The 27,851-nt window shown below is 38.2% G+C and overlaps 2 protein-coding genes across 2 annotated transcripts; both read right to left on the bottom strand.

Moving 5' to 3' along the window:
• Positions 1-599: 599 nt before the first annotated feature.
• LOC131355135 (melanoregulin-like) lies at positions 600-6,282 on the bottom strand. The gene is made up of 5 exons (XM_058393393.1): positions 6,161-6,282; positions 6,078-6,096; positions 5,333-5,423; positions 4,906-5,069; positions 600-4,087 (listed from the first exon to the last, which is right to left on the bottom strand). Exons 1-5 carry the CDS (start codon positions 6,280-6,282, stop codon positions 4,010-4,012), a joined length of 474 nt encoding a protein of 157 aa, XP_058249376.1. The 3' UTR covers positions 600-4,009.
• On the bottom strand, positions 5,278-27,645 carry cfap65 (cilia and flagella associated protein 65). The gene is made up of 33 exons (XM_058393722.1): positions 26,965-27,645; positions 24,326-24,409; positions 23,034-23,209; positions 22,798-22,900; positions 22,504-22,670; positions 22,190-22,389; positions 21,511-21,635; positions 21,165-21,387; positions 20,746-21,014; positions 20,408-20,605; positions 19,887-20,279; positions 19,586-19,723; positions 19,054-19,293; positions 18,741-18,965; positions 18,506-18,652; positions 16,660-16,816; positions 16,387-16,515; positions 15,580-15,793; positions 15,343-15,471; positions 14,674-14,850; positions 14,156-14,222; positions 13,932-14,042; positions 12,627-12,818; positions 11,625-11,774; positions 10,777-10,920; positions 9,793-9,909; positions 9,503-9,640; positions 9,328-9,393; positions 9,012-9,217; positions 8,773-8,898; positions 8,240-8,533; positions 7,157-7,291; positions 5,278-7,032 (listed from the first exon to the last, which is right to left on the bottom strand). The coding sequence occupies exons 2-33, from the start codon at positions 24,398-24,400 to the stop codon at positions 6,900-6,902; spliced, it is 5,364 nt and encodes a 1,787-aa protein (XP_058249705.1). The 5' UTR covers positions 24,401-24,409; positions 26,965-27,645; the 3' UTR covers positions 5,278-6,899.
• Between the last annotated feature and the right edge of the window lie 206 nt (positions 27,646-27,851).

Raw genomic sequence — 27,851 nt, 5'->3', positions numbered from 1 at the left:
TATGAATATATACTGTACTCTAGTTAAGGAACAACTCCATTTTAAGCCTTTTTCTATCTTCAGATCTAGTATTACATGCCCAAAGATGAACTCTGAACAAACTCCAGAGTACAATATCTTTATAAAATCCTCCACTGATAAAATAAAAGACACTTGACTGAGGGAGGGATGGAAACATGGAAGAGTCTGGCTCCACGTTTGCTTCACTCCACTGGGCAGTGGAACAGAGAGCAGAGACAGGAGTTCAGGCTCTTCTAGACAGTTTAAATACTTGCCAAGTGTCCCTATGATGAGAAATCCATCCTAATGTCCTCACTGCCTTTATTCAAAATACTTGCAAAGTCCAAATGTAGGGCTAGTGAAAAGAATTACATTAAAAAATAATTAGAATTGAGAAAACAGTTTGAAAACAGCTATCTATATGCGATAAACATAACGATCCTGATACTGTCGATGAAGCCATTAACAAAACCTGAAAATAGAGACATCAAAAAAGAGCGGATTTTTTAAATTATGGACCAGGATTTATTTTGTATGGAGAGTAAAAATGAAAAGTCCCACATTCCCATCTTTGCCTTGCTTAGCGTTTTTCCTAATTGAACACACCAGTTTAGTTCAACCATCCAGTCCTTCTCATGTCAGACCTGTAATGAATAAATCTTTCACCCTTTCTCAAACATTCTTATACAATGGTTTGATTACAATGAACAAGAATATATGGATTCATTTTTCAAAGATTAGAAGAGAAAACATGAAAAGAAACAAACAACAATTATAGTGTATAACCGCCGATATATTGGTTTAATATAACATTAAATTACTCTAACTCACAGTGACAAAAATTCAAATACATCTGTTTTAATGTACGTGTTTCGAAATGTGTCAGAAGTGCAATTAGACTTAGCTTACAGGTTTATTTTCTCTTCTCGGCACAGGAAAACAACATAATTATTCACAATATATACAATACAGATTTGGTAGAACAAGATCAGTATTACTATAAACAATGTTAGCGCTCTAGCCCTCCCAAAGAAAATGCCCTTGTCCATTATTCTCATCGACGCGATCTACACTCTACCAAGAGCATTTACTAGCAGTGTTAGGTGTATTAGATTAAGAAAACTGTAACGGACGTGTATAAAGTGTGAGGGCCCCAGGGCAGGGATCGGGAATCACACTGCATGGTAGACCGAGATCTGTTGTTACAACCTCCTGGGGTCTACTGTGTCTAAGTGCATGTCTGCTGGGTCTGTCTGGGTTCAACCTACTTCCCTTCAGACTTATGGAAAAATATTTGTGCAACCATACAGAATATGGAACATTTAATTTACACTGCTTCAAACAGAAGGTGACATTTTTTATTACCAGGGACTAACCTCCTCCTGACTAAATAGGAAAAATAAATAAATAAATAATGCAAAAAAAGTCCAGTGTTCACCATAACTACTAGTGCTCTTGTTGCTTCACCAACATATTTTGTGGATTTTATACTCAAATCCATAAAATCTATCCCTATATCTGCCTATATAATAAGTCTATATTAAAAAAAACTGTTTTTGAAATAGACAAAAACTTTTCTAATGCTTGAGGGTGCTTCTTATGACAGCTTGTAAATTTTATTTCAATATGAAAGTTATTCTGTTTCAGAGATCATCTGGATACCATCTTGAATGCATGCATGTATGCCGAGAGCTTGACATGATGTATTACATAGTATTTGTCATAAATATCCCTGCCATACAACCATCATTCCCTTTCTGTTTTTTGCCTCATACACGTCAGACCACATGCAGATAAGACAAGCTATACTTTATTATCCCCTCAGGGAAATCTTTCTTGGATTCAACATGCATCAGGATGGCAACATACAATATTACATATGCACACACATCCACATGTCTGAGTGTCGACAAGAAAATCTCAAAACAACAAGTGGACAGCCTGCCATCATGAGGATTATATAACTCTTATAGCAACTGGACAGGTATCTTGTAATCCAAAGCAGTGTGCAGTCTTTAGGACCCTTTTTAGGACCCTTACTAGAACACTACAGAACTTGAGGTGGAACTGGCTTTTACTCAGATTTTCCTAATTCCCAGTGGCTGCTAGCATGCTGTTTCCACATCATGTGCTATCTACCTGAATAATAGACCTGCGGCTGCTGTTTGTGACACTAGCATGTTTGAGGTTTGGTTTGGGCTGGATTTCCCAATTTACAAAAATAAAAAAAGCCAAATAGTTAGACTATAAATCCATGCAGTAAGTCTCATGTTATTACAGCTGGTGTCTAAAAAGACTGACACTGAACATGCTATGCTGACTGCACAGTTATGCAGAAGCAGACACAGCACACTAGTCTGAGATTTAAACCCTCATTCAAAGTCGAATATAAGGCTAGACAGCAGATGTCTACTGATAAGCATAATAATAACAATAATAAAAAAGACCATGGCAACTGATACAGGAGTTGTGACTGTGCAGTTTGGAGGAATGCCGAGAGCTTTTCCTTCAATCTCCTCTGACAAAAACAATGCTAAACCCAGGCTATAACAGCTCTAAGGCCTCAGGCATTAGTATAAACAACTCACAAGATAAAGAACTAGCTTTAAACAATTAAAAAGAAAGTGGTGATGAAGAAAGTGAGTGGACTAAACAGTTAGTTTGGACTCAGTTTCCCTCAGCAGCACCTAACCCAGTTTAGCAAGAAGAAAATTCAGTGCAGTAATAGCACAATCCTGCTTCTCTCAGTGCTGCACAGACGAGGTGAAGGATGACGACTTGCATTTCCAAGAGATGACGTCAGCCTCGCACACACTTGTGCTCATTCTCCATCAGTCAAAGGCATATATTTCCAGCAACTTCTGGAAGGCTGTGACAATCCAGCCAGTCGTTTCCCCCAACACACACTCACAGTGCACACTCACCCACTCTAAGCATAATGAGAACAAGATGCAGGCTTTTGCCTTCTACAGCGAGAGGAGAGCCAAGCTCACAGGGCCTGCAAGTGACTAAACTCCTTCCCCCCTTTTTCCCTTTCTTTTTTTTTTCCATCTGCACATCTGTTTCTAGCTTCTTAGAGAAGGCCTTGGAGCGAACAATATGTAGGTCACTACACACAACTGAAATCGCGACCACACTGACATATCTAGAAAGAGACTAATAAAGAGAGAAAAAACACAAAGCACACATCTGTATTAGAGGGAGTTATTCAAGGTCTTATAATACTTAATGACCTTTTTCAGGACTGTAACAAAAGACATTAAGAATATAATGTACAAAAATAGCTCATACTGACACCTGGTGGTAAAGTTGACCAACTACAGAAAACCATTCTTCTCAGTTCTATACAAAATTCAGTACAATAATAACATATTTTTACATGTAATTATGTAAAATGAGAGACAAGTTTTAGTAAAACCCTCAACAATGTTTAGTATTTGATTTTCCTAACACTGCATATCAGCTGATACAGACAATAAATGTCCAGCATTACAATTTCAAGAGAACAAATCTGTACAAATTAGTGAAACATAATTAGGACTCACAGTAGCAAGAATTTATAAGATTGTATCTTATACATTGATAAGTGATTTTATTTTATCTCATGATATAAATAGGTTAGCAGTAAAAATATATACTGAAATCAAATTCAGTATCATTTACTGCTATGCAGGTACATGAGATACTGCTGGACCATTCACAAACAAAAGGTTCATGGGTGTACAAAAATTCTCAACAGAGTATTCTGCTACTATCCTGACTGAAACACTCTGCGATTTAAAGTGCTGAATCTGAATAATTACTGAATCCTAGAAGCTACAATACATTTGGAAGTGCATTTAACAAACCAACTATTTTTAATATAATTGTTTTGATTGGTTCTGTTTCTGCTGAAATGGTTTTCAGATTACTTTAATTTCACCTTCTGTCAGACGGAAACCTCACCTCACCTCACATACATGTACACACATTCGCTTTCACTCACAAACCATGTGAGTCTCAGTGTCACTCATAGCTTGGTTCTGGGATATTTCTCCTTGGTCAATCTGACAAAGTCCTCAGTGCTGTCCAACGAGACCAAACGATCCTGCAAAAGGAAAAAGAAAGAATATAAAACGCATTAGATTAGTCTCCTCTCTTGTTCCACCAACAAATTAAACAAATATATACATAGATGACAAAAACTATGCTTATATGTTCTCTTCCTGGGAAATTTTCTGCAGTTCCAGACGGCGGCAAAAATCATGCATAAAGCCCTTTTGTAGTTTTATAGCCACTGTTTGACATAAGAAGGTCAAACCCATCTTTCTCTTCTGTGCTGAAAGCATATTGGGGTTTCCCATGGTAATGAATGGACAAAGGGATTTTACACACGTGCAAACTTCAAGGAAGGTGGCAAAAAATAATAATATTTCTAAAAATTGATCATTTGCTTGCATTTTTAGGATCACCATTGATTTAGACACATTTTATGGTTTTGAAAATATGAATATGATGAATGAGTTTTGTTAGAAAAAATGTACACAGTTTCTTCAGGGTTCAGTCATTTTTGTTCATTGGCATGGAGGTGCAGCAGGTTGCACATGATTCCCAGAAATATGTTGGTAGGTGGTTTGCAAATTATCCCCTAGATAAGATAAAGTGTGTGAATGTGTGTGTGTTTGTGTGTATATGCTTGATGCCCTGTGATAGACTGGTATCACATTCAGGGTGTATTCACACCTCATGCTCAATGTTCCATAGGGTCCGTGTCCATAACCCTGACCAGGATAGAGTAGTTACTGAAGATTTTATTTATTTTTGTCCATAATATGGAAAGGGTGCTAAATATTTACATTTTCTTCCAATAAAACTGTTCATGCCAACCCTCTCTGAGACTGCAATAACTGTTAAACATTAAGTTACCATGATGAAGAGGAATCTGTCGTTGGGCTCTATGCCGCTGGGGAAGAGACCGGACTCCTCACACACTGTGTACAGCAGCTCTCGGGTTCTCTCCAGATTCTCTCCATCAGTCATTAGACTTTGTTTATTCACTGCTAATAGTGAGTCCACCTCCCTTTGGTAACCTGGTGTTACACCCACAAAAAGCCCATTCTTACACAAACTCATTTAGTAAAAAAATTTCCCTTAATTTGTAACATATGGCCTAGATTGCCATATAAAGTGCATACACAAGTCTGAACCAGTGATCTTAAGAGTTGAACAGAAAGTAAGTAGGAACGATTACATAAAATTTGCAAATGGCACCAAGTGCCAGGAATGTTGTGGCATGGGTAGAGCAAATACGGGAGGAGGAGGCTGGGATAGAGGGATGTTAAGGTAGACTTGCCCAGCAGCAGTAGGATCTTCTTCCAGTGCACACACACCTCCCGATGAGAATACCTCAGTGCATGGATATCATAGTTCAGCTTCTCCCACTCCTAACACACAGAATGCACTATACACAGACAGTGGTAACAGAATAGTACAAGTTTAATAAGCTAACTTGTGTATCCTAAATAAAACTCCAAAATAGATTTAATTAAGCAGTAATGGATAAGGAATCATGTGCACATAAACCTGTGAATGCAAAGCAAGCCAGCTGCAGCTTGCACTAGAAGCTTACTACTTGAAACTATCAAACAAACACATATATAAAAACATAGCAAATATATATTAGCTAATACACTACATAGCCAAAGGCATGTGGACACCTGAACATTACACCCAGATTGTGGTTCTGCCCCAAACCACGAATTTGGAAGCACACAATTGTACAGGATGTCTCTGTATGATATGGCATAACAATTTATCTTCACTGGAACTAAGGGACATGTTTCAGCAGGACAATGCCCCTGTACATGAAGACATGGTTTGATCAGAAAAACGTAAGTGACCTGCACAGAGCCCTGACCTCAGTCCTACTGAATGGATGTGATGGTCAGGTGTCCACATATGTTTATCCATATAATGTGAAAACAAAAATATACCAATGGCTGAATACAAACTATCCGTCTCTGTCGGCCAGCATTGCAGTAAAATGCATGTCAGTAAGCATGTTCGTGTAAAACTTAAGGAATGAAAGACACACTGGCCTTTCTCCAGGACTGGGAACTGACAAGGACAATCATACATGACAACGAGTTCCTGAATTAAGGTGAGGTGAGGTGTCACTTACTATAATATAGTGTACTGCTCTTCCTTTTCATTACTGTGACAACAGGAAGTACAAAATGCACCCATTTCCACCTCTAAGGATTTCCAACACACTGCGGTTAATCCAATAAACAATCGCCACATTATAGATATCTTATCTTCTCAAAACAAATTGATCTTCCTGTACTGACCCACGTTTACTTTCCCTTAAAATATCCCAGCGAGCGTTGGCTCTAGCTGTTATCTTTCTGTGGTACAATCCTTAACTTGATTATGAGAGTCTCTTTCCATGTGACTGCAGGGTTTAAACAGCTACTAAACCAATAGCAAGCAGGAAGGTCTAAAAAACAGGAACATTGTGAGCTGTTTATTCTGTATCTATTTACACCACCAAGAGGACATTACTAGATTAAGTTATTTGAGATGACTATTAATTTAGACATATATTGCATTAGTTTACACGTCAATTGAATTACTGAGATTTTATAGCTGACCACATCATTTTTGAGGAACAACCACAACTGCTGCTATAATTGTTAGGCCAGAAAGAATGTTCTCTGCTTTATGAGCCTAATAAAAACAGTGAGACAAACATACATGCCATAATTCCAGTCAAACCTAAATTTGTTTAATGGCACCAGTTTCAGTAAACAAAGCATTATTTTTACTTAGAATTTATTAAGAATGCGATGTTTGAAAAAAAGAGAATTTGGAAATAAATTGATGTTAAGTAGAGCGAAATGTTTAATGTATGGAGAAAATCAGTGGTGCTGAGAATCCAGGTTTGAAAGCAGAGCTATGCTTGGCATGTATGGATTGATCCCCAGGGTATGCTGTTGATCCGTTCCACTCTCACACACCAGATGGCCTCTGGATTGTCTCTTGGAGTTTCTCCTGTGTAGGAGCAGAGTGACATCCTCAAAACAAAGAACACAGTATATTCTGACTGGTGATTTATTGCAAACACAGTGACAGCATTAGTCAAATGATGTCCATTGAGTGTGAGGCAGTGTGTGACCTGGCTGAGCATGGCGGCAGGGCGATGATGCGTGGTCGGGCCGTCAGAACCAGCTCCCCTAGGAACGCCTCGGTCATTAGGTTCTGCAGAGTATTGAGCAGAATCTCCTCCATTAGATCACCAAACTCTGGACTCCTGCAGTGAGGAATGAGATACAGAAAGAAAGAGAATCTCACAGGGTTTTAACATATAGTAGTGTAGAACTACATAGGGTGCCAGTCAGAGCAGTCCTAATCCTGATTTTGCAGGGAAATATATACAGGAAAATAAAATACAGGATTATTTGAAATGGTTAAACCAGTGAGACAGGTGATTCCTAGCACATATACAAAGCACTACAACTACTACTCAGTTTACAGCAAATATACCCTCAAACTTTACACTCATACTATTTAATGCCAACTCTAAAATACTGTTCTAGACAGCTAAAATAATGTCAAAAATAATTTCAGTCCATATTTCACCAACCAAAAAGAAAGGCTGTGTGAAAAGTAGTTAGAGGCATGCTTGAATGCAATACCGTTGCTTTAATGAGGCGCCGTGTGTCCACAATGCTACAATGAAATTCTCTAGCAGCAAAGTAGCAGACGTTTAATGTTTAGTGTTTGCAAAATAATTTACACTGGTATGCACTAATGTGCTGGATAAAGAGCCCTATGAGAGAAATGGCTGATTAAAATATAGTATTGTAAAAAATATGGCTAAATAAAATAGTGTTAACTGATAATGTTTTCATATTGATCTTTTAGTGGAATAAGTGCTCGCCATCAATTAAAGAAGTGGATTTAATTCAATTTGTAGATGTTAGGGGTTCTGTAGTAAAATGATCTTGGACCTAGTATACTTAACAGTGTACAGAATAAAGTGGAATTAAGTTTTTTTTGAATTATTATTATTATTATTATTAATATTTTGAAATTATGAAAATGAATAAAACTATAGTTTGTATGGTACTTTAATTCTAAAATAAAATTATATCTCTAATAAAACTTACTTTATACAATACATCACATAACAATAGCTCTGCTAGGACAGTACAGTATGGCAGGCAAACTGAGACAAGATGGTTTTAACACAACTCACCTTCGGATGGATTCCTGCACCAGCTCCCTGAGCTTGGGGTTCGGCTCCTGACATGGCTGTGGCTCACACTCGCCCTCAGACTTTGTGCGAGCGTGTGCCACAGTGTCTGTGCTCTCCATGTAATGTGTAGATGGTCTAGAGTCAGTGAAACAGACTGGGTCCTTTGCGTATGATGTCTCAGTGGGAGTCATGGGCAGACTTGGGGAAGCAGGTCGAAGCTGGGTGAAATAGGGCACTGGCTCAGTCGAGATATTCTGCAATTCCTGGTGGAACGCAGGGTCATCCAAAAGGCTTCTATAAGAGAAAAATTGTGCCTTGTTAAATATTTTGTTTGCACAATATCATCTAAGGCAGGGGTATCCTATCCTCAAAGGGCTGATTCCACCTGTTTAGTCAACTGATCTTGGCTTTCAGTAGACTCAGGTGTGGCTTCTGCTCGGATGAAATGAAAACTTGCACCAACACCGGCCCTTTGCAGATAAGATGACACCCCTGATCTAGGGAGATAAATAACTAGATGAGGTAGTGTGTACCTGAGCACAGAGGTGAGGGTATGTGTGAGAATGTCTTTCTCTGGGCCGTGCGTAAGAGGAGGCATGGTTGATGAAAAGAGCTTACTCTCAACTGATCCGGACTGAGGAAGTTTTGACGATATAGATCTGAAAAGACACCTTGACATTTACTGATTTTTTAAAATTTACCTTTAGTAACAAATCTTATTAAAGAAGCGGTACATTTGACTGAACACATGCTTTATGCACACAGTGCACACCTGTAGATGTGATGCTTGCTGAACTGAGAAGGGAACTGTGCCTGGTACTCTAGCAGGGAGTGTGAGCGTGCGGTTACTCCCAGGTGGAGCAGTTTTGGGCGAGGTGGCTCTGGTTGTTTCATCCCTACTACCTCCTGAGCTTTCTTTTCTGCCTTGACCGTGGGCTCTTCAAGCACAGCACTGTTACTGCGGATGGGTGGTAGTGCCTATGGTGTATCATAATGCAGATTATTAGTTATTGAGTTTTAGCAACATAGCAAAAGATAAAACACTATAATACACAAGGGCCAAATAAAGCAAAACAATATTGCTTTACCTTGAATTTCCGGGTTTTAGTCGAGTTTTTCTGTGGGGCTGCTCTTCTATTAAAATCCCTTTCTCCCTGAGTGAGAAAGAAACTATTTCATTCCATAAAGTAAGCAGTAAGGATGGAACACATCTAGACAGTGAATGTGTTAATGTATTTGATTTATTGAGAGTTGTAGCAGAACCTGTGTGGGTTTATTCTGATGGTTTGTCTGTATCAGGTCTTTCTCCGTTATGGTGAACTCATGTTTTTCTCTCTCTTTTGCCTCCTCCCATTGCTGTAGGTCTATCTGGTAATGAGCTAAAGCTGCCTCTGGAGTGATCTGGCAAACACAGAAATGACACATTTTACTAGTATCACTATCTTTGATTAAAAATCCCAGTTGTGGTGGTGGAGGCTTTTTATGTTTATACAAACATGAAAATAGACATGTTTGCTATAGAGAGAGAGAGAGAGAGAGAGAGACTGACTCACTTCACAGATGAGATCTTGCTGGTAGAATGTGGGGCTGCTTGAGGTGGAAATAGTGAGGATGCAGAGAACACTCTCCTCTGCAGACAGAGATCCACTGACTGGATGAATCTGCACAGCCTACAAAAATGGAAATATACACATAGACTATTATGTATGAGTATGGGCAGTGGTGGCTCAAGCGGTTAAGGGTATGAGTTGTTGACCAGAAGGTTAGGGTTCAAGCCCCAGCACCACAAAGATGCCACTGTTGGGCAATTGAGTAAGGCCCTCAATTCTCTCTGCTCCAGGGATGCTGTAGCATAGCTGCCCCTGTGCTCTGACCACAACTTGTGAAGAAATGTGAAGAAAAGAATTCTTGTGTGCAGCAATGTATGCGTGGTTCTAATAATGCCTTCTTCTCTTCTTCTTAGTCACAATAAAGTGAATAGAAAGTTTTTCACTGTTTTACGTTAAGGCTTATGTTTGAAATTAGCTTAAAATACATGTAAATAATAGTACAGAAATTTTGTTAAACCATGTAACCATGTAAAAATGTACTAATAATTTATAGAATAAAATAGATAGTTTTAACTTCCCCAAACAAGAAGTGCAGTTAATAGATTTAGAGAGATAAGAAACGCCTCCTGGATTAAGAACCTTTAGGAAGCTGATTGAGAAAATGCCAAGTTTCTTCAGGAACACTAGTAAATATAAAATATTTAGTTTAGATGCGTTTAACACCTTTATGCTGATTGCATAATTCCATATGTGTTATTTCAGAGTGATTATGTGGTCATTATTGCTCTAAAATTGTAGAATATATTAAAAATTAAGACTTTCTATTGGCAGATGCATACAAATATTTAACTGGTTGCATTCACACGTGCAGGTAACATAACAAAAAAGCAAACAAACAATGTATTTGTGCATTTCTGTAAGTTGCTCTGGATATGGGGTCCACAGTAAATGTAAATTGTAAATGTACGTAGTTCCGATATGACACACCTGTTTGCCATCTTGCTCTTTCAGGTTCCATTTGTAGAGGACTCGGTCAGTGTGAGAGATATTGGTCAGAAACAGCATATGTGTGCTCCGAGAGCAGACTGGAATGTCACCAAAAGACACTCTCTCCTCTGACAGGAACACCATCTTCACACACAAGTGAGAAAAAAATACTGCTTTTTAAAAAGCCATAGCATATTAAAATCTAGAAATGTAATGGTAAGTCTAAATACAACCATGCATATACAATAGAATTTATTCTATTTTATGGAGAAATATACACAGATCAGGCATAACATTATGAGCACTGAGAGGTGAAGTGAATAAGACTGATGATCTCCTCATCATGGCACCTGTTAGTGGGTGGGATATATTAGGCAACAAGTGAACATTTTGTCCTCAAAGTTGATGCGTTAGAAGCAGGAAAAATGGGCAAGAGTAAATAAAAATTGAATTGAATTAAGGATTTGAGCGAGTTTGACAAGGACCAAATTGTGATGGCTAGAGGACTGGATCAGAGCATCTCCAAAACTGCAGCTGTTGTGGGGTGTTCCCAGTCTGCAGTGGTCAGTATCTATCAAAAGTGGTCCAAGGACGGAACAATGGTGAAACGGCTGAGGCCAAGGCTCACTGATACACGTGGGGAGTGAAGGCTGGCCCGTGTGATCCGATCCAACAGACGAGCTACTGTTGGTCAAATTGCTGAAGAAGTTAATGCTGGTTCTGATAGAAAGGTGTCAGAATACACAGTGCATGATGGGTCATTTTGGCAGCAAAAGGGGGACCAACACAATATTAGGCAGGTGGTCATAATGTTATGCCTGATCAGTGAAGGGTTTTTCATCACCTACCTGACTGGGTAAAGAAACTTTCTGTGTGCAAGGTACAGTAAGATGTCCATCATGAAGCTGAAGGGGCACAGAGTCTCTCTTGTCAAAGCCACAGCCCTCAAACGTCACCAGCACACTGTCTCCCTCCAGCACATAAATAGGGATGTCCACCTGAATATATATGGGTACAACAGGGACTTATGGGATGTATTATGTATTTCTGTGTTTCTGAAAACCCTGCACTAGTTAAATTGAGTTAAATTTAATTGTAATTAAGTGTAATTGTAAGTCAGGGTATAAACAGGGTCTAAATACTACACTGAGATTTTTAGTTTTATGACTGCCCATTTTCTTCAGTTGCAGCACAGACACTTGGAGTACATCAAAACCATTCTTTAAGTGATGTTTTTCATCGTGAAACACTTAATGTACTGTGGGGAAGCTAACAAGACTTTCTTTTAGTATTATATAACACACTCCCAGATTCTGTGGGAAATGAGGAAACTGGATGCAGCTTTAGGACAACTTAAAACAAAGGCTCTTTATTGACCTTGGCTTTTTTCACTCACTTTTTGAGTGATGGTATTTAAAGCATGCACACACACACACACACACACAAACATCTGAACTGATTTGCACTCTCTCCAGGCACATTTCTTTTCCTCATCACTGTTCATTGAAACATAAAATTTCCTGCAGGTGTATAATCCTTACCACTCCCTGGCTCTGGCACCGCCCTCCATTCACATACCGATGCTCAACCACACCCCCGTTTCCACATATTACATATTTTTGTGAAAGTCCAACTTTGTCCAACCCTGGCTATGATTATGAATGTGGTTCAACATTATATACTGTGTATAGAGAGTAATGCAATGTGTAACATTAACTGACCATAACTTGACATCAAACATGAAAATAAAGAAACCTCAGGCAGTGAGGTGCCCATACCCACAACAAAAACAGTCTGGATCAAGCAATGTGTGTATCTGTATGTGTGTTATGATTACTGAAGGAACTTACACTGTATGTTTTAGCCTCCAGAGGAGAGAATATCCATTCCAGTGTGGCTGTACATCCAGGCTGCACATCTCCCTCTGGGTTCAGGCACTGCAGGACAGGATGATTAAAGTTCTCCTCCTGTAGTTCCTGCAGCGGCAAAGTGTCCAGACGATACCTCACTGGCTGAGCTCCTCCATTATATATCTCATATACCTACATAAACACACACACACACACACATACACACACACTCATAAATGCATTGACATACTGATTAATGTAAATTCAATTAACTTTTGTACTTCTTTTACATGGTTACATGGAATAAAATTCAACATAAAATTCAAAATTAAAATAAAAATGTAACAGCAATCTTATTTACTACAGTACCCAGGATCAACAATATTCCTATCCTTTTTATGCAGCCTTTCCAGTAAATTATTAAGTGTGCTCAAGTCCTCTATTTATAATTATTGTCTATCTGTTTTTGTTTCTGCTGCTTAAGTCAGTTATTTATCTATTAAATTGAACCTCTGGGCTACTGAACTGTATAGCTTTTTGCCAGACTCAGGCTGGGCAGAGCTTTTTGTTTCATTTGTTTCCTTTATAAGGTGGAAATAAATTGTGGGGAAGGAAAAATAATTATGATTCTGTAATTTTGATCTATTATTTAAATACAGTACTGTGCAAATTAATTCCCACGAATTTTGTTATAGATTTTATGACTTCTGCATTACTGAGTCAATACAAAAACTTTCCAAACATTACTTTTCCAACAAAAGAATGAAACATTGCAGAAAAATTGTTTACGGAGAAAACAACAGCATTATTATATAGACTCCTTCTCATACAAAAACACACTGAAGGCTGTGAGATTTCATCTGCAAAAACAGAGGCATGTGTGAAAGTGAGAGTCTCCAGAAGAGCTGTTAAAGATTCTCCAAGAAGCTCAGAAAAACTACACAAACTGAGACTACTGATGTATTGACAGTATTATTACACCAAAACTGCATTTGTTTACTTGATTACTGTTTGCTGCTCTTTTTGGTATTATTTGTAAAACCATTAAAGGCATCTTTGCTTTAGTATTTGCTTGCATGTGCTTAAAATGATGCATAGTACTGTTTTTATAAATATTTGGTCATTTTTTTTCTCTCTCATCTGATTGCATGTGTTTATTATAATATTATTATTATCAAATGTATATTTCTGTGCATAATAAAGGCAATAATTAATTAAATTCCTTTAAGCTGAACCATTCTCAGTCATTATTGGAATCAGGAGGTGGGAGCATGAGTAAATTGCATGAAGGTAAATAAGCCAGACCTGTTTGGGGGGATGAAAACCTCCTATAGCCACAGGAGCAAAAACATGTCGCGTAGAGGGGAAGTGAAGGTAGTGTTTGTCCTTCTCCACAGTTACACCAATAAAATTCAACTACAGTGATAAAACACAACCAGGACTTCATTAACTTCTATATCCAAGTTAAAGTGAACTGATAATATGCAAACAACATGCAAGTCATAATCAGTACCAAGGCTCTGTCTTACCAAAATCTCTCTGCCGTGAGAGAGCTTCAGCAGGACAGGAAGCCGATACGTCCCAAAGAGGTCATGTCTGTGACAGAAGAATGCTGTATTCAAGTTTTAAGTTTATTTATAATGCATAAAGAGTGTTTTAATTATCTATATACAGTGAAATTTTTGTGTTACAGCTGTACACTCCTACTCAGGGCAAAAATGATAAGCAAACTCTTACATAGAATAAAAAGAAGCAAACTGTAAATATTGCACTCAGACAAAAGACTAAGCATGTAAAAATAATAATAGCAACGTGTAAACAATGTACAGTATGCATTCAAAAAATTGATACAGAGGGAGATTTTCCACATACAGTACAAGCACACTCAGAGTCTGATATCAGTTCAATCCATCAGTCCAGTATAAATGTAAGTATGATAAAGTGCAGTGCATGGATGATGGTGGTGTTACTGGTATTCTAAGGGTAGTACCTAGTGTGTGGAAAATCTACCAAATGAAGCCATATTGTAGATGAGGAAGACGGTCACCTGTATGTGAACTGCACTGCCCTCCGCTGGCCGGGTTGCAGTTTGCCAGAGCGTGGAGATACTGAGAACATCCTGTTGTCCTGCACCTTCATCTGAAGGAGCTCAGTGGGGCTTAACTCTGCACTCTCAGCCCAGCACTCCAGCTCTATCTGCTGATCCTCCGGGAACAGAAAAACCCTGTCATAGAGACATAGAGATTTAATGTGCTGGTAAAAATATTCATATTCAATATTCATAAAAAATAAAATGCAAAAAACACTTCAGACTGTCAGATTTATTCAAAAATGTTCTCCAAAAAGGATTCAGGCTGTATATATTTTTTAGATATTTTTAAAAAGATTACTCAGAGATGAAAACCACCTATATGAGAACCTTCATGTTTAGATTATGTGGTGTAGCTGCCATAATGCATATTGTGAATTAACTGTTATTGTAGAAACCATAGATATTTGAGAATTAATAAACATCTGACCAACTAGATTTGTGAATTCAACAGTGCTATGGTATACAGTGACTCTTATCATTCTGTCCAAACCCCTTGAATTAGCATATTCAGGAGACTAATCCAATAAAGTAATCTTTAAAAATTGCACTCAAAAATAATAATAATTACTCCCATAAGACAAAATCTCACTAAATGACAGACATGTAGTAAGTGGGAACACCTACCACTCTACAAGGATATTCCCAGTGTTCTCAAACATGAGAAGGATGTTGGAGGGGTCAGCACCCAGAGGAGCAGAGCTGAAGTTAAAATCCAACATGGCTGAAGTTAAGACAGGTGGACAGCGGTGAAAACTGCAAGATACATCAAGAACAAGCAATTCAAACAAACTTCACATAGAATATATTGAAACCACTGTATTATCCTGAGGTTTAATTTAGTTTCAGGTTAAAATACGTTACCTGTGTCTAGTGGGCACTCTGTAGGTAAGCTCAGCTGGACCTGGCTCACTGAGCAGGTAAGTATTAAGTGCATCAATACAGAACAGCTTCCAGAGATACAGCTTACTTAAACCCTCCACACTGCCACTGCTGCGGGCATCCGTCACCTCCAGAGTGGGATAAACTCCCTCCGCTTCAACCTGACACAGAGAGCAAGAGTCCCCCACCATCAGGCCTGAGGGGGGGCAGAAAAATACAATATATAAAAAAATACATTGAAACGAAAGTTTGCATATTAATGTATAAAATTTTGACCTTCATCAACAGAGTTATATTATTATAAACCAGGATATCTGTGACTATATAATATATATATATATATATATATATATATATATATATATATATATATATATATATATATATATATATACATACAGTGTATGTATATATATGTAAAATATGAAACATGACTCTACAAGGTAAAGACATGGTACTGTATATTATTACTTATTAGGAATGTAATGTTTAGACAATTTGGATCGATGCATTCATTTGAATGCTAACAATTGAAATAGCTTAAATCAACATAAATTATTATCTACCTTAATTGAATAAAAAAAACTATCATGGATTATAACAAGTGATTATAAATGAAGAAAAGTAAGAAATGAGGTGTAGAAAACAGTATATGTATATATGTATCATATAAGTCAAATCATATCATATTCTGGGGAAGCTTATAAAGTTAAAATATTTTCTCTAAAAAAAAGAAATCTGAAAAAGTATGAGAAGAGTTCTGATGTATTTGTCTTATGAATTTGGTACCAGAAGCATTAAGGATTTTATAACAGATGGTCCAGTGATATCGGGCTCTGCGAGTCGGCCTCACTGTGGAGTGAATTAGCAGACGACTGTGAGCTGGAATTATTCCTGTCATACTTTCCATGTCCAGAACTGCAGAAAGGAAAGAAAGGTAACTACAGGCAACATTTCAAAACAACAGTGTAGAACATAATATATGATTTATAGTTCATCTGGAACTACTAACAAATACAGATACTTTGTATTTTACGAAATATATGTTTATGGCAGTCTTACCGAGAGGGTCTTGAAGTGAGCCCTCAGGAGCACTGATACTCTGCAGCACAGTCAGAGAAAAGCTAACAGCACATGGACTGGGGTTCAGGAGAGGAACCTCAAATGACTTACAACCACCAACCAACACCTCACCCAGATCCAGAAACGGGTGACCGGCCTGAAATCAGAAGAAGATCATATACACACATTCATATACACTTACCTCCTCATGGTGCCAGGCATGAATTAACTTACTGGATATATAAGGATGAACACATGTAGTGGGTTCTTGAACCACTGCACCATGCACAACATTTATAAAGCTTATTTCTATTCAACACTGCATGTGGAAAATTTATAATGCCATCAGTTGTTTACAATTTATAATAATTTACAGCTGGTGTATTGTGATTCTGAAGAGGTTGTGACTGTAATATTTAGAGTGATGTAAAATTGATTCATTGTTAAAAGACTGTCAGTAGTATAAATTTTATACAATCATTTTGCCTATATTAAGGACCAACAATTGTGTATATACATACACCGATCAGCTATAACATTATGAGCAGTGCCAGGTGAAGTGAATAACACTGATCATCTCCTCATCATGGCACCTGTTAGTGGGTGGGATATATTAGACAGCATGTGAACATTTTGTCCTCAAAGCTGATGTGTTAAAAGCAGGAAAAAAAGAATTGCGTGAGTTTGACAAGGGCCAAATTGTGATGGCTAGATGACTGGATCAGAGCATCTCCAAAACCGCAGCTCTTCCTAGACTGCAGTGCTCAGTATTTATCAAAAGTGGTCCAAGGAAGGAACAGTAGTGAACCGGCGACAGGGTCATGGGAGACCAAGGCTCATTGATGAAGGCTGGCCATGCTGACCCATTTGCAGTGCCAAAAGCACCAACAATGGGCATGTGAGCATCAGAACCGGACCACAGAGCAATGGAAGAAGGTGGCCTGGTCTGATGAAAAACATTTTCTTTTACATCACGTGGATGGCAGGGTGCATGTGCATCACTTACCTGGGGAACACATGGCAACAGGATGCACTATGGGAAGAAGGCAAGCAGACGGAGGCAGTGTCATTCTTTGGGCAATATTCTGCTGGGAACCCTTGGGTCCTGCCATCCATGTGGATGTTAATTTGACACATACCACCTACCTAAGCATTGTTACAGACCATGTACACTATTTCATGGAAACGGTATTCCCTGATGGCTGTGGCCTCTTTCAGCAGTATAATGCGCCATGCCACAGAGCAAAAATGGTTCAGGAATGGTTTGATCAGCACAACAATGAGTTTGAGGCCACCAAATCCAATCGAGCATCTGTGGGATGTGCTACACAAACAAGTCCATGGAGGCCCCACCTCACAACTTACAGGACTTAAAGGATCTGCTGCTAACATTTTGGTGCCAGATACCACAGCACACCTTCAGGGATCTAGTGGAGTCCATGCCTCGACGGGTCAGGGCTGTTTTGGCAGCAACACAATATTAGGCAGGTGGCCATAATGTTATGCTTGATCATTGTATACACAAATGTATATACAATACATATATCTGGCCAAAGAAGATATTTGTTTAGCCTTCTCTCACTTCCTAGCCTAATTTCTGGGTCAGATTATTAAACAAAATTCTGAAAGTGATCATTTTTTTTTCCAAGGTATTTTTGAAATCATGGGTTTCAAGAAATGCATTAACATACATGCACACCCACACAAGCACACACTGGCTTAATAGAAAAACAAGTGCACTAGAATAAATTACATACATTTATTTTCTATGACAAATAAACATATGTAAGATATTCCTAAAATAAGATATGTTAAGGTATTAATACAATCTCTGCCACATACTCACCTGTATGGAACCTTTAGCAGACAATCCCACAACTTTAAGAGAGAGTCTGGACCTTTTACATTCTGGTTTCTGAATGGGCCAGAAAATTAGACTAGGTTTCATATTGTATGCCATCTCCTCCAGTGGAGTGAAAGACCATGTCTGGATCTGAACAACAAGAAAACCTCTGATTAACTTCAAAACACAGCCAGATGTATAAGATTCACATTGTTATATTAGTCACACAGTCACTCACCTGGGATTCATTGGGCTGCAGCACACCTGAGTCTGGCTGTACAGAGAGAACGCTGCTATCTGAGTCACAGACCCTCCAGTGAAAGTGTAATGCTACTCTGCTAAAGTTCCTGATGCTCAGAGTTGCCTTGGAGCAGGAGCCTACTGCTGTAGGACTGAAAAACAAGCTTCCATCACCCTCCAAAGTGATGCGTGGCCTCTCTGCCACACACACCATGCTTAGTTCCTAAAGACAGAGGACAAAAAAGTGAACCAAGCATACTCCAGGATCAAAACATACAGAGATGAAAAATAAGTTGAATTTTTCAAAATACCTGTGTGTGTTTGTGACTGGCATTGAGCTGCAGGGTCAAAGGTAAAGTGCCAGGGTTGTCTTCAGCAGGAGTAGATCGGAGAATGAGGATCTGGTGGCTGCATGGTGGTACCAAACCACTAGGGGGCAACACAGATACAGCAGGACAGTCCTTTGTGGTCAGTTTAAAGATAAGAGGAAGGTCTCCTGTATTCTGCAACAGAATACTCCTGTAGGAGACCTGACACAAAGCTGGAAACGTCTGCAGAGCACAATGAGCACACAGAAAAAAGCTAGTAATATGATGCACATTCTCTGTGTAGAATTACAGTATTACATGGAATTTTTTTAAGAAGTTCAAACTTCAGATGACGTATCATTTACAACAGGCCTTAGAAATAAATAACTAAGAAGATACTACTAACTACTACTATTACTAACAATAATACTAACAGCTAAATTATATTACACTGTTTCAAATTTAAAGCATGGTTAATGATACTAAATTATTAACAATCATTTGACTTTCGACCTTTTCAAAGAGGTGAACTGACCATGTGAGATGGCTGCAGACATAAGCAAGGGTTAAAGTGCTCATTTCCATGCTGAAATGAGTGAGCAGTCACCCTAACTGTGAGACACCAGGGAGGGCACAGAGTTCTGTCTTCTGTCTGCTGATGATCCCGCAAAATCTGCAAGGTTCAGAGACCCATGTAGGTGTACACACTTATTTATTTATTTATTTATTTATTTATTTATTTATTTATTATTAAATAGCAAATCACTTGTTTCTTTAAGGATATTAAAAATTCTCAAGCACTAAAACCCACCACAAAAGAACTTTACCTACTTTACCTTATAGAGAGTGAAACACTCAAGCTGTGCTGCATGGAAGACATTGTGCTGTTTGGGTGCGTATGTCACTATGAAGACAGTGGACTTTAAAGGACTCAGGTCACAGGTGAGAGGGGTGATGGAAAAGGGCGAGTCAGGAGCAGGGGTCCACAGCAGGCTGAGTTTGCCTTTGGTGTGGTTGGTGATGGTGACTGATTGAGAGGAGGGTCCTGAGTAAAAAAGCAGTTCAGATGGCTCAACCGTGACATGGGGCAGGGGGAAACATTCAAGATCTCCATTCTCATCAGGATGTTCTCCTGTTTTATCTGTTCTCAGGTTCATTTGGAAATATTCTTCCATCATGTTCCCCAGGGATAGAGGAGGACTAGACAAAGCTGTGTCCTCTGATGAGTCCTAAGAGGCAAATGATGTGCAAATCTTTTACATTTTTGTGTTCCCCATCTTTTGTTGTGGATGCATTTTTGTATATATGTATTGATTAGATTTGATGATTTATCCACATGCAAACAATGAATACAGACCTTTGGAAATAATAATGCCCCGCTTTCATCCAGGTGAAGTTTATGTTCAGCCAGCATAGCACTGAGTATATCGGGAGGGTAACAGGTTAGACCACGGAGCAGGTTTTTTCTGTACACATGCAGGTGTCTGGGTTGCAAGATGTCTGGCTTTAGCTGTTCTGAGTGACAGGTGCCAATCAAGTCCAACAAAAGTGGCTCCTTTAAAAAAAAGACAAATTAAATAATGTAATTAAATAACTGTAATTGTGGTCTACATATACACTGAAGTAACTCCTAGTGTATAGGTAAAACAATTAGAACATATAACTATAATCTGTAACCCTGCCATACTGACATACCCTGTGCAATATAAGGCACGCTGCTCTCTTGTGATAGGCAATGGGATGATAGGGGCGGAAGCTTAAACGCAGAGTGATGCTTCCATTGGCTGGCAGAGTCCCAGCTGGTTGGTCAAGTGTGAATACACTATGGTTGCTAGGGTCCATGTCAAATTGGTAATAAGCCTGGACAGTAGAAGAGTTCATAATATGAATAATACGCATGGTTTCTTCTCCCTCTTCCACGCAGCCAAAATCCACCACAGAGGAGCTTAAAGTAACTACTGGACCTGCAGGAGTAGATACATACTGAACTCAGTCCTTGCTACATTACATCTTTACTAGCATTATGTCATAAAAATATAAACATCTGGAAAGAATCACAAAATGCACATAGGTATAGAAGTGAATAAACTGAGAGTTTAATTGATTTATCTCACCTATGCATGAGCCAGTGACTTTAAGCACATCTGTGCTGATTCCCCCAGGGCAGCTGAGGCGGAAGTAGTCCACACTGGTGCTGTCCACAGTAAGCGGGGTGAAACGTACAGCCACTTTCAGTACTGAGCACGGAGACACCTGCCCTTCCTGTACATCACACTCGAACACAGACTCCATAAGCGCTGGCCTTTTCAGACGAGTCAGAGAGAAGGAAGTCAACACCTGAAAGAGGGATAGGGCTCCAGTGATAATTGAGCAGAGAAGATTGAGCAAATCATGACAATAAGAAGTAAAAATAGTGGTGTAAGTAGTAAAAGTACTAGATATTGAGACATAGTGACTCACTGAAGAAGGGTTGAAGATCTCAAAGTGTTTTTCTAAAAAGCTTCCAATTCCTACACTGCCAAATTCAAGCACTCCAACTCCTTCTTCCTGGCCAAGAGACCTGATTTGTAGGTATGGGTACTTGGCTTTTGAAATAAATAAAGAAAACAATTAATTAATTTAAAAAAATAATTACAAAAACTCTTAATATTACAACTTATTATTTTTTTTTTGATATTTGTTATTATTACAGCACATTATTCAGTAAATGCTGTGAATTATTTCTTGTAATTAAATGAATAGGAAAGTATAGATAAATGACTGAGGAATGGAAGTAAATTTAAGGGGTTAAAAAAGAAAATCAATAATAGCTTGTATTTAGAGAAAAGTTCTAGAGTTAAAATTTATAGAGTCACTTAAAATGTTTGGCTTTGTTTTAAGTCACAGTCTGGTGTAGGATTTAGTGCATACATACATACAGTATGTCAGAGAGTGGGTTTGACAAAAATCCTAGACAATTTTTGCGCTAAATAGATTTATATATTTGTGCAGTGGTAGTCCTGTGATTTAGGCTTTGTGAGTTCAAATCTCAAAATCAGCAAGCTGCCAACAAATCCCTAAACCCTCATTTGCCCAACTATATCATGTCTCAATGGTAGGCTGTTATTAACTAAATGCATCAGGCAAATATTAAACTCACACAGTCCTTTTAGTAAAATTGTGCACGTGTTCTCTCCTTCTTTCCCAAATGTGCAGGTGGCCTCAGTTTGGTATACCAGCGCTTGCTGAGGTTTGAAAGTTACAGAGACTCTGCGCTGCTCTCCTGGCTTCAGAACCCCACTCAATGGAGAGAGATGGAATGGTGGCTCCACCGTCCATTGGAAACAGGTCTGCAGCTTACTAACAGACAACAACAGGCAATTGATTATTGTTTTGTCTTTAAAAGTTTCTTTCTAAGATGTTCACCTAATGGTTCTGAAAGTACCATGCCATTTTCTTCTGAGGTCACCATACCTGGCATTGCGGAAGAGGAAGCTGGAGTTTGTGCTGTGCTGGACGGCACACAATGGAAGCTGCACTGAATCAGGAAGCTCCAATGCATGGTGTAGCATCACTGCACGCAGGTTTACTTGAAATGTCCCCTCCTTACACTGGAACTCAATACTGTCCACATGCTCACTCTGTAGAGGAAATGTGAAAAGGTACATGAGCAATTAATGGACAAATGTACATGTGTGCATAAATGCATAGGCTATATATCATACAAAAAAAAACAACAACAGAATATATTCTGTCTGGATGTAGTACCTCCTGAAGGGGATGGAAAGTGATTGGCAAAGAAAAAGACATCCCAGGACTAAGGCTGATGGTCCGAGGAAACAATGTAGTAAAGCGTTTGGATACTGGAGGTCTAAAATAGAAACAAGAAAAATGTAAAAGCAAAATAAATAAACAAATAAATAAAAATCAATGTGATATATAAATTAATACACAATATGCTGTTTCACTAGAAAATGTTCATCTAAATTTACCCAGAATCTCACCTGAAACTGAGTTTCTGAAGTTTTTCATTCACATTTTTCAGAACAAGTGACTTGGTATATTCTTTTCCTAGCTCCCAGCCCTCCCAGACTAGCTCAGGTAAGGTCTCCACTCCTAAGAAACAGCTGTGTCTGGATGCTTTTTTCGGAGACCCCCTGGACCGTTGCAGACCAGAAACCTGCAGCAAGCAACCAAGCAACTCTAAACACCTTGATGTTGTGTGAAGATAAATTACAGCTGAGATGTAAATCAGACTAGAAACAGCAGTGCTTAACATAACCCAAAAGTCAGTCTGGTCATTTGATGTTTAGCATTTAGTGAGCACATTGTTACTATGGTCACTAGATGGCAGAATATCCCAAATAACGTGATGCAAACCTAGCCGATCTGCTGAGTTACTGAATCAGGGAATTGCTACAATAATCTACAAAAAAATTCTAACTTGTGTTGTCAGATCCGATCTGCTAGGCTACCGAATTGCTACAATAATGTTTGTACATATATAACTGCATATAAATAGTATAAACAATATATTGAAGCATGTTGCTGCCATTTCAAAACTATTCCATAGGCAGCATTAGTCTTTTAATGTTTCTCATATTAAAAATGAACCACTAAAAAATAGTTAACTGAATGAGAGCTCCATTCTCTCAATAGCTGTATATATGAAATGCAAATATAGCATTTATAAAGCCATTTGTTCTGTGGATTTAAAAAATAAAATAAAAAATACAGCAGGAAGAACAGCCACCCAGGTTGCTCCAACTGATGAAAGACCTTTCAGTAATGAAGCACTTTCTGAGACTGACAGACTGTCATGTGACGCAATAAAAGTGAGACAATTATCGTAATAAAAATATATAGAAATGCAGTAGCACGTGCTTATTATTTCGAAATTACATTATCTTACATTTTATAATAATGTAGGGAAGGGTGATGGGATTAAAGCATGTAGATATCACAATATAGCCTACTTTATGAAAATCTGAGCATATCATGCTTGCTTTTTTAACTGTTATTATTCACTGGGTATCACTGGGTGTTAAAAATCTATTTTTGCAGCAATTACGTACCTTTTATTTCATTGAATGAGCATAAAGATCACTTTGTTTTTCATAATGTGGCTATGCTGTTTTGTTTGTGTTCATTTAACAAAACTAAACATGGTCATATACAGTATAGTACCACAACCCATAACTCATTATCTTGACACTACACAGACTCTACAGTAGTTAACTGGTTATATATTTACATAAATGTGTTATCCGTGCAGACTACAGCATGAGCTTCTTACCTTTCCCTGCATGCCATGTCGGTTTTCCCATGGTATTCCAGTGTTCAGAGGGCTCCTTGAAATATTAGCCAGCATTGCAACACACTGAATAAACAAATGTTTAACACATGCAGATCTATCATTCTGTGGGCCTTTCTCACAAATCTAAACATAGTGGATATTTATAGATGCATCTGAGTACAGTAAATATACTCATTTCAATTCTTCTGAACAGTAACAAACTGTTTTTGCTGTTTGATGGCACAGAAACACGTTTTAGATTCATTAAAAAATAGGATTTAATGCATTAAAATATACATATACATATGTCCACCATAATATATTAGTTAAGTATAAGTAATGAATATATGAGCTGAAATGCAGACTTTTAGGTGGACAGATATCTTGGATCAGCACTAAACCACTACTAATATAGAAGAATGTCATCACCATCATGACACATCTACTTATAAATAGTATAAACAATATACTGAAGTATGTCGCTGCCATTTCAAAACTATTCCACAGGCAGCATTAGTCTTTTAACGTTTCTCATTTTAGAAAGAGCACCAAATAATATGGGATTTAAAATAAATATTTATCATAGCCTAACTAGCCTGATGTTGCAGATCATTGTACAGCATGTATCACTGCACATATCTGCCATTTATCCCACATATAGTAGATATACCTACCAGGCATAACATTATGCCTAATATTGTGTTGCACTGTGTATTCTGACACCTTTCTATCAGAACCAGCATTAACTTCTTCAGCAGTAGCTCCTCTATTGGACCGGATCACACGTACCAGCCCCCACATGCATCAATGAGACTTGGCCACCCATGACCCTGTCGCATGTTCACCACTGTTCCTTCCGTGGACCACTTTTGACTGATATTGACCACTGCAGACCAGGAACACCCCACAAGAGCTGCAGTTTTGGAGATGCTCTGATCCAGTCATCTAGCCATCACAATTTGGCCCTTCATCAAACTCTTGCCCATTACACTTGCCCATTTTTCCTGCTTCCAACACATCAACTTTGAGGACAAAATGTTCACTTGCTGCCTAATATATCCCACCCACTAACAGGTGCCATGATGAGGAGATAATCAGTGTTATTCACTTCACCTGTCACTGCTCATAATGTTATGGCTGATTGGTATACATTTCCGGTCATCTGTTTGTATGTAGGTAAACTCTGGTTTAACAGTTTCCCATGCTTAATGGTTCCCAGCTCTTTCCAAATAGTCCCTTATCACTTTTAATACTGCAATTTTTTCTGTAGCCAGCATTAAATATCATTCTGTAAATGAACTTGCGATTGTAGGCAGAGAAACAAAAGCTTGCGTTTTAGCTAACTGTGTTCAATTCTGCTGCCACCATCAGGTGAAAGAATAAATTGTGTTCAAAAATATGTTGTTTGACAGGCCACCTTTCATAGATTCTAAGAGAGAAGCCTCACACCAGTTAACATCTGTCTGCAGACTGGATTTGGCCATGGGGTCGGGCTTTGGACACCCCAGCTGTAGCCCATCTGTTGTTATACACAATTTGTCAACCCCTCTAATCAGTCCATCACAGAAATGTGACTATTACTAAAGACATTTTTTGTACTGAGAGATTTGTGGGGGAAAAAGTGTAGACTCTACTGCTGTGCTGAGAATGATCCAGCACACTAATAATATCTGCTCAGTGGTCCTATGGTGGTCGCTATCTAATCATAGTTGGGATAGAGTGAGGCTGACAAATAAACAGCACAAGACATATACATAATAACAGATGAGCTACAGTCAGTAACTGTATACTAGGGGACGACTTGGATCAATGTATCCGTTTAAAGCAGCAAAAACTGCAATGACTTGAGGCAAAACAAACAAAGGACAAAAATTCATATTATGTAAACTGATGTGTAAATTGGCTTGGACTTTGATATTTAAAATAATCCTTCTACACACCATCACCAATCTTAATTTAACAATAGGCTTTCCCAAGATTCACGACAAAAATGATCACATATTAGCCAGAATCGTAGCAGATGCAGCTGTATCATCAAATACCAAATTGTTTTATCATGAAGGACATTGTATCATATCGAGCAGAAGCCTGAGGTTTACACTTCTGTACACATTAAAATGTTGGGTTTATCTATACCTGGTTGGTTAGCTGATAGATGGATTTATGAATGGATGGATGGATATATATAAAGACAGACAGACAGACAGATTGATAGATAGATAGATAGATAGATAGATAGATAGATAGATAGATAGATAGATAGATAGATAGATAGATAGATAATCAGTATCAGTTTCAAAGCTTTTTTTGGTTCTCAACCCAGTATTAAGAATATGTTATTTAAAACTTACACCAATGCTGTTATCCCTAACCACACACACACACACACACACACACACACACATTACACAGTTAATTGAACAGTAAAGTTAATTTGTACAGAAACTGTTGCGTTTATAAACTGTACAAAAACTCTACATTGACATTAGCTACATTAACATTTAGCTAATAATAAATTCCGCGTCCTGATTAACAGGCAATTTTTCCTATGACTACTCACACACTGTTTTCAGAAACTTCGCGATAAATTGCGAAGTAAATAGTAATAAAGGTAATAATAAATAGGTAATAAATCTTACCTGATTCAGTGGAACAATTTTGTAAATGTTTATTATTATTATTATTATTATTATTAATAATATTATTTTGTTTTTAAAGTGTTAAGAGCTTGAACTAGTTTCTTTGACACACGAGACCAGAACAGCGTTGTGTACGCTCTCTATAGCAACGACGGAAAGCAACGAGGGACAATTTCACTTCGATTCAAACTCGAGTGTGAGTAATTCCACCAAATGCCAGTGAAAATTGTTTCTTGGCATTTATGGTCGGTCTATCTGTTTCTTCCGACTTGGCAAGGCAAGGCGTCCTCTCCAGTGAAATGCATTTAATCCTTATAAATACAAAAGGCTTTTCATTTTGACGAAGATAGACTGCTCTCATGTTTATGCAACAATCTTGGGCACCACACACACACACACACACCATAAAGTTCCTCTTTTGTCCCAGGAGCATTTGTTTTCCACAAATTAAATTGAGCCGTGACATCAGCACAAGGAGCTGATTATTTTACTTCTTCTTCATTAACTTAATTATTTGTCCATCAGTAAACCTGCCTGAGTAACTCATATTTGAAAGGCATGGCCATAAATAATGAGCAGATTGCTCATAATGCAGCGCAGTTTCTCCAGCGCTTTAATCACCATCTTTGTCAGGTGGAGGTTAAACAGGAGAAAAGGGAGGGTCTGTGGAAAGAGGAACAAATAACTTTGCCTGCTGCTTTACAGTCATGATCATTTACTGCACTGAATCATCAGGGCTGTGCTCCTTGTGCAGAACACACATTTCTCCCTCAGTACACAATGCAAGTGTTAACAGGGGTGAAAGTGTTTATCTAAAGAAGAAATTATATCCAGAGTGTAAACCGATTCAAATTTTTTTACAGTTTATTTTTTTTCCCTTTTAATTT

Source organism: Hemibagrus wyckioides, linkage group LG06, assembly GCF_019097595.1.
Source record: "Hemibagrus wyckioides isolate EC202008001 linkage group LG06, SWU_Hwy_1.0, whole genome shotgun sequence".
Classification (NCBI taxonomy): domain Eukaryota; kingdom Metazoa; phylum Chordata; class Actinopteri; order Siluriformes; family Bagridae; genus Hemibagrus; species Hemibagrus wyckioides.
The sequence above is the reverse complement of the archived record's forward strand: the minus strand, read 5'-3'. Positions and strand labels throughout refer to the sequence as shown.

Bases quoted from the DNA above. Each gene is read 5' to 3' on its own strand.
- cfap65 (XM_058393722.1), bottom strand. From the start codon at position 24,400: ATGCTGGCTAATATTTCAAGGAGCCCTCTGAACACTGGAATACCATGG. The intron at 19,724-19,886 runs GTAAAGTAGGTA...TGAACCTTGCAG, and splicing joins AGTGTTTCACTCTCTATAAG to ATTTTGCGGGATCATCAGCA. The intron at 8,534-8,772 runs GTACACACTACC...TTTCTCTTATAG, and splicing joins ACCCTCACCTCTGTGCTCAG to AAGCCTTTTGGATGACCCTG.
- LOC131355135 (XM_058393393.1), bottom strand. From the start codon at position 6,282: ATGTGGCGATTGTTTATTGGATTAACCGCAGTGTGTTGGAAATCCTTA. The intron at 5,070-5,332 runs GCAAGTCTACCT...GTGTAACACCAG, and splicing joins GAAGATCCTACTGCTGCTGG to GTTACCAAAGGGAGGTGGAC. The intron at 4,088-4,905 runs GTAACTTAATGT...TTCCTTTTGCAG, and splicing joins ACAGATTCCTCTTCATCATG to GATCGTTTGGTCTCGTTGGA.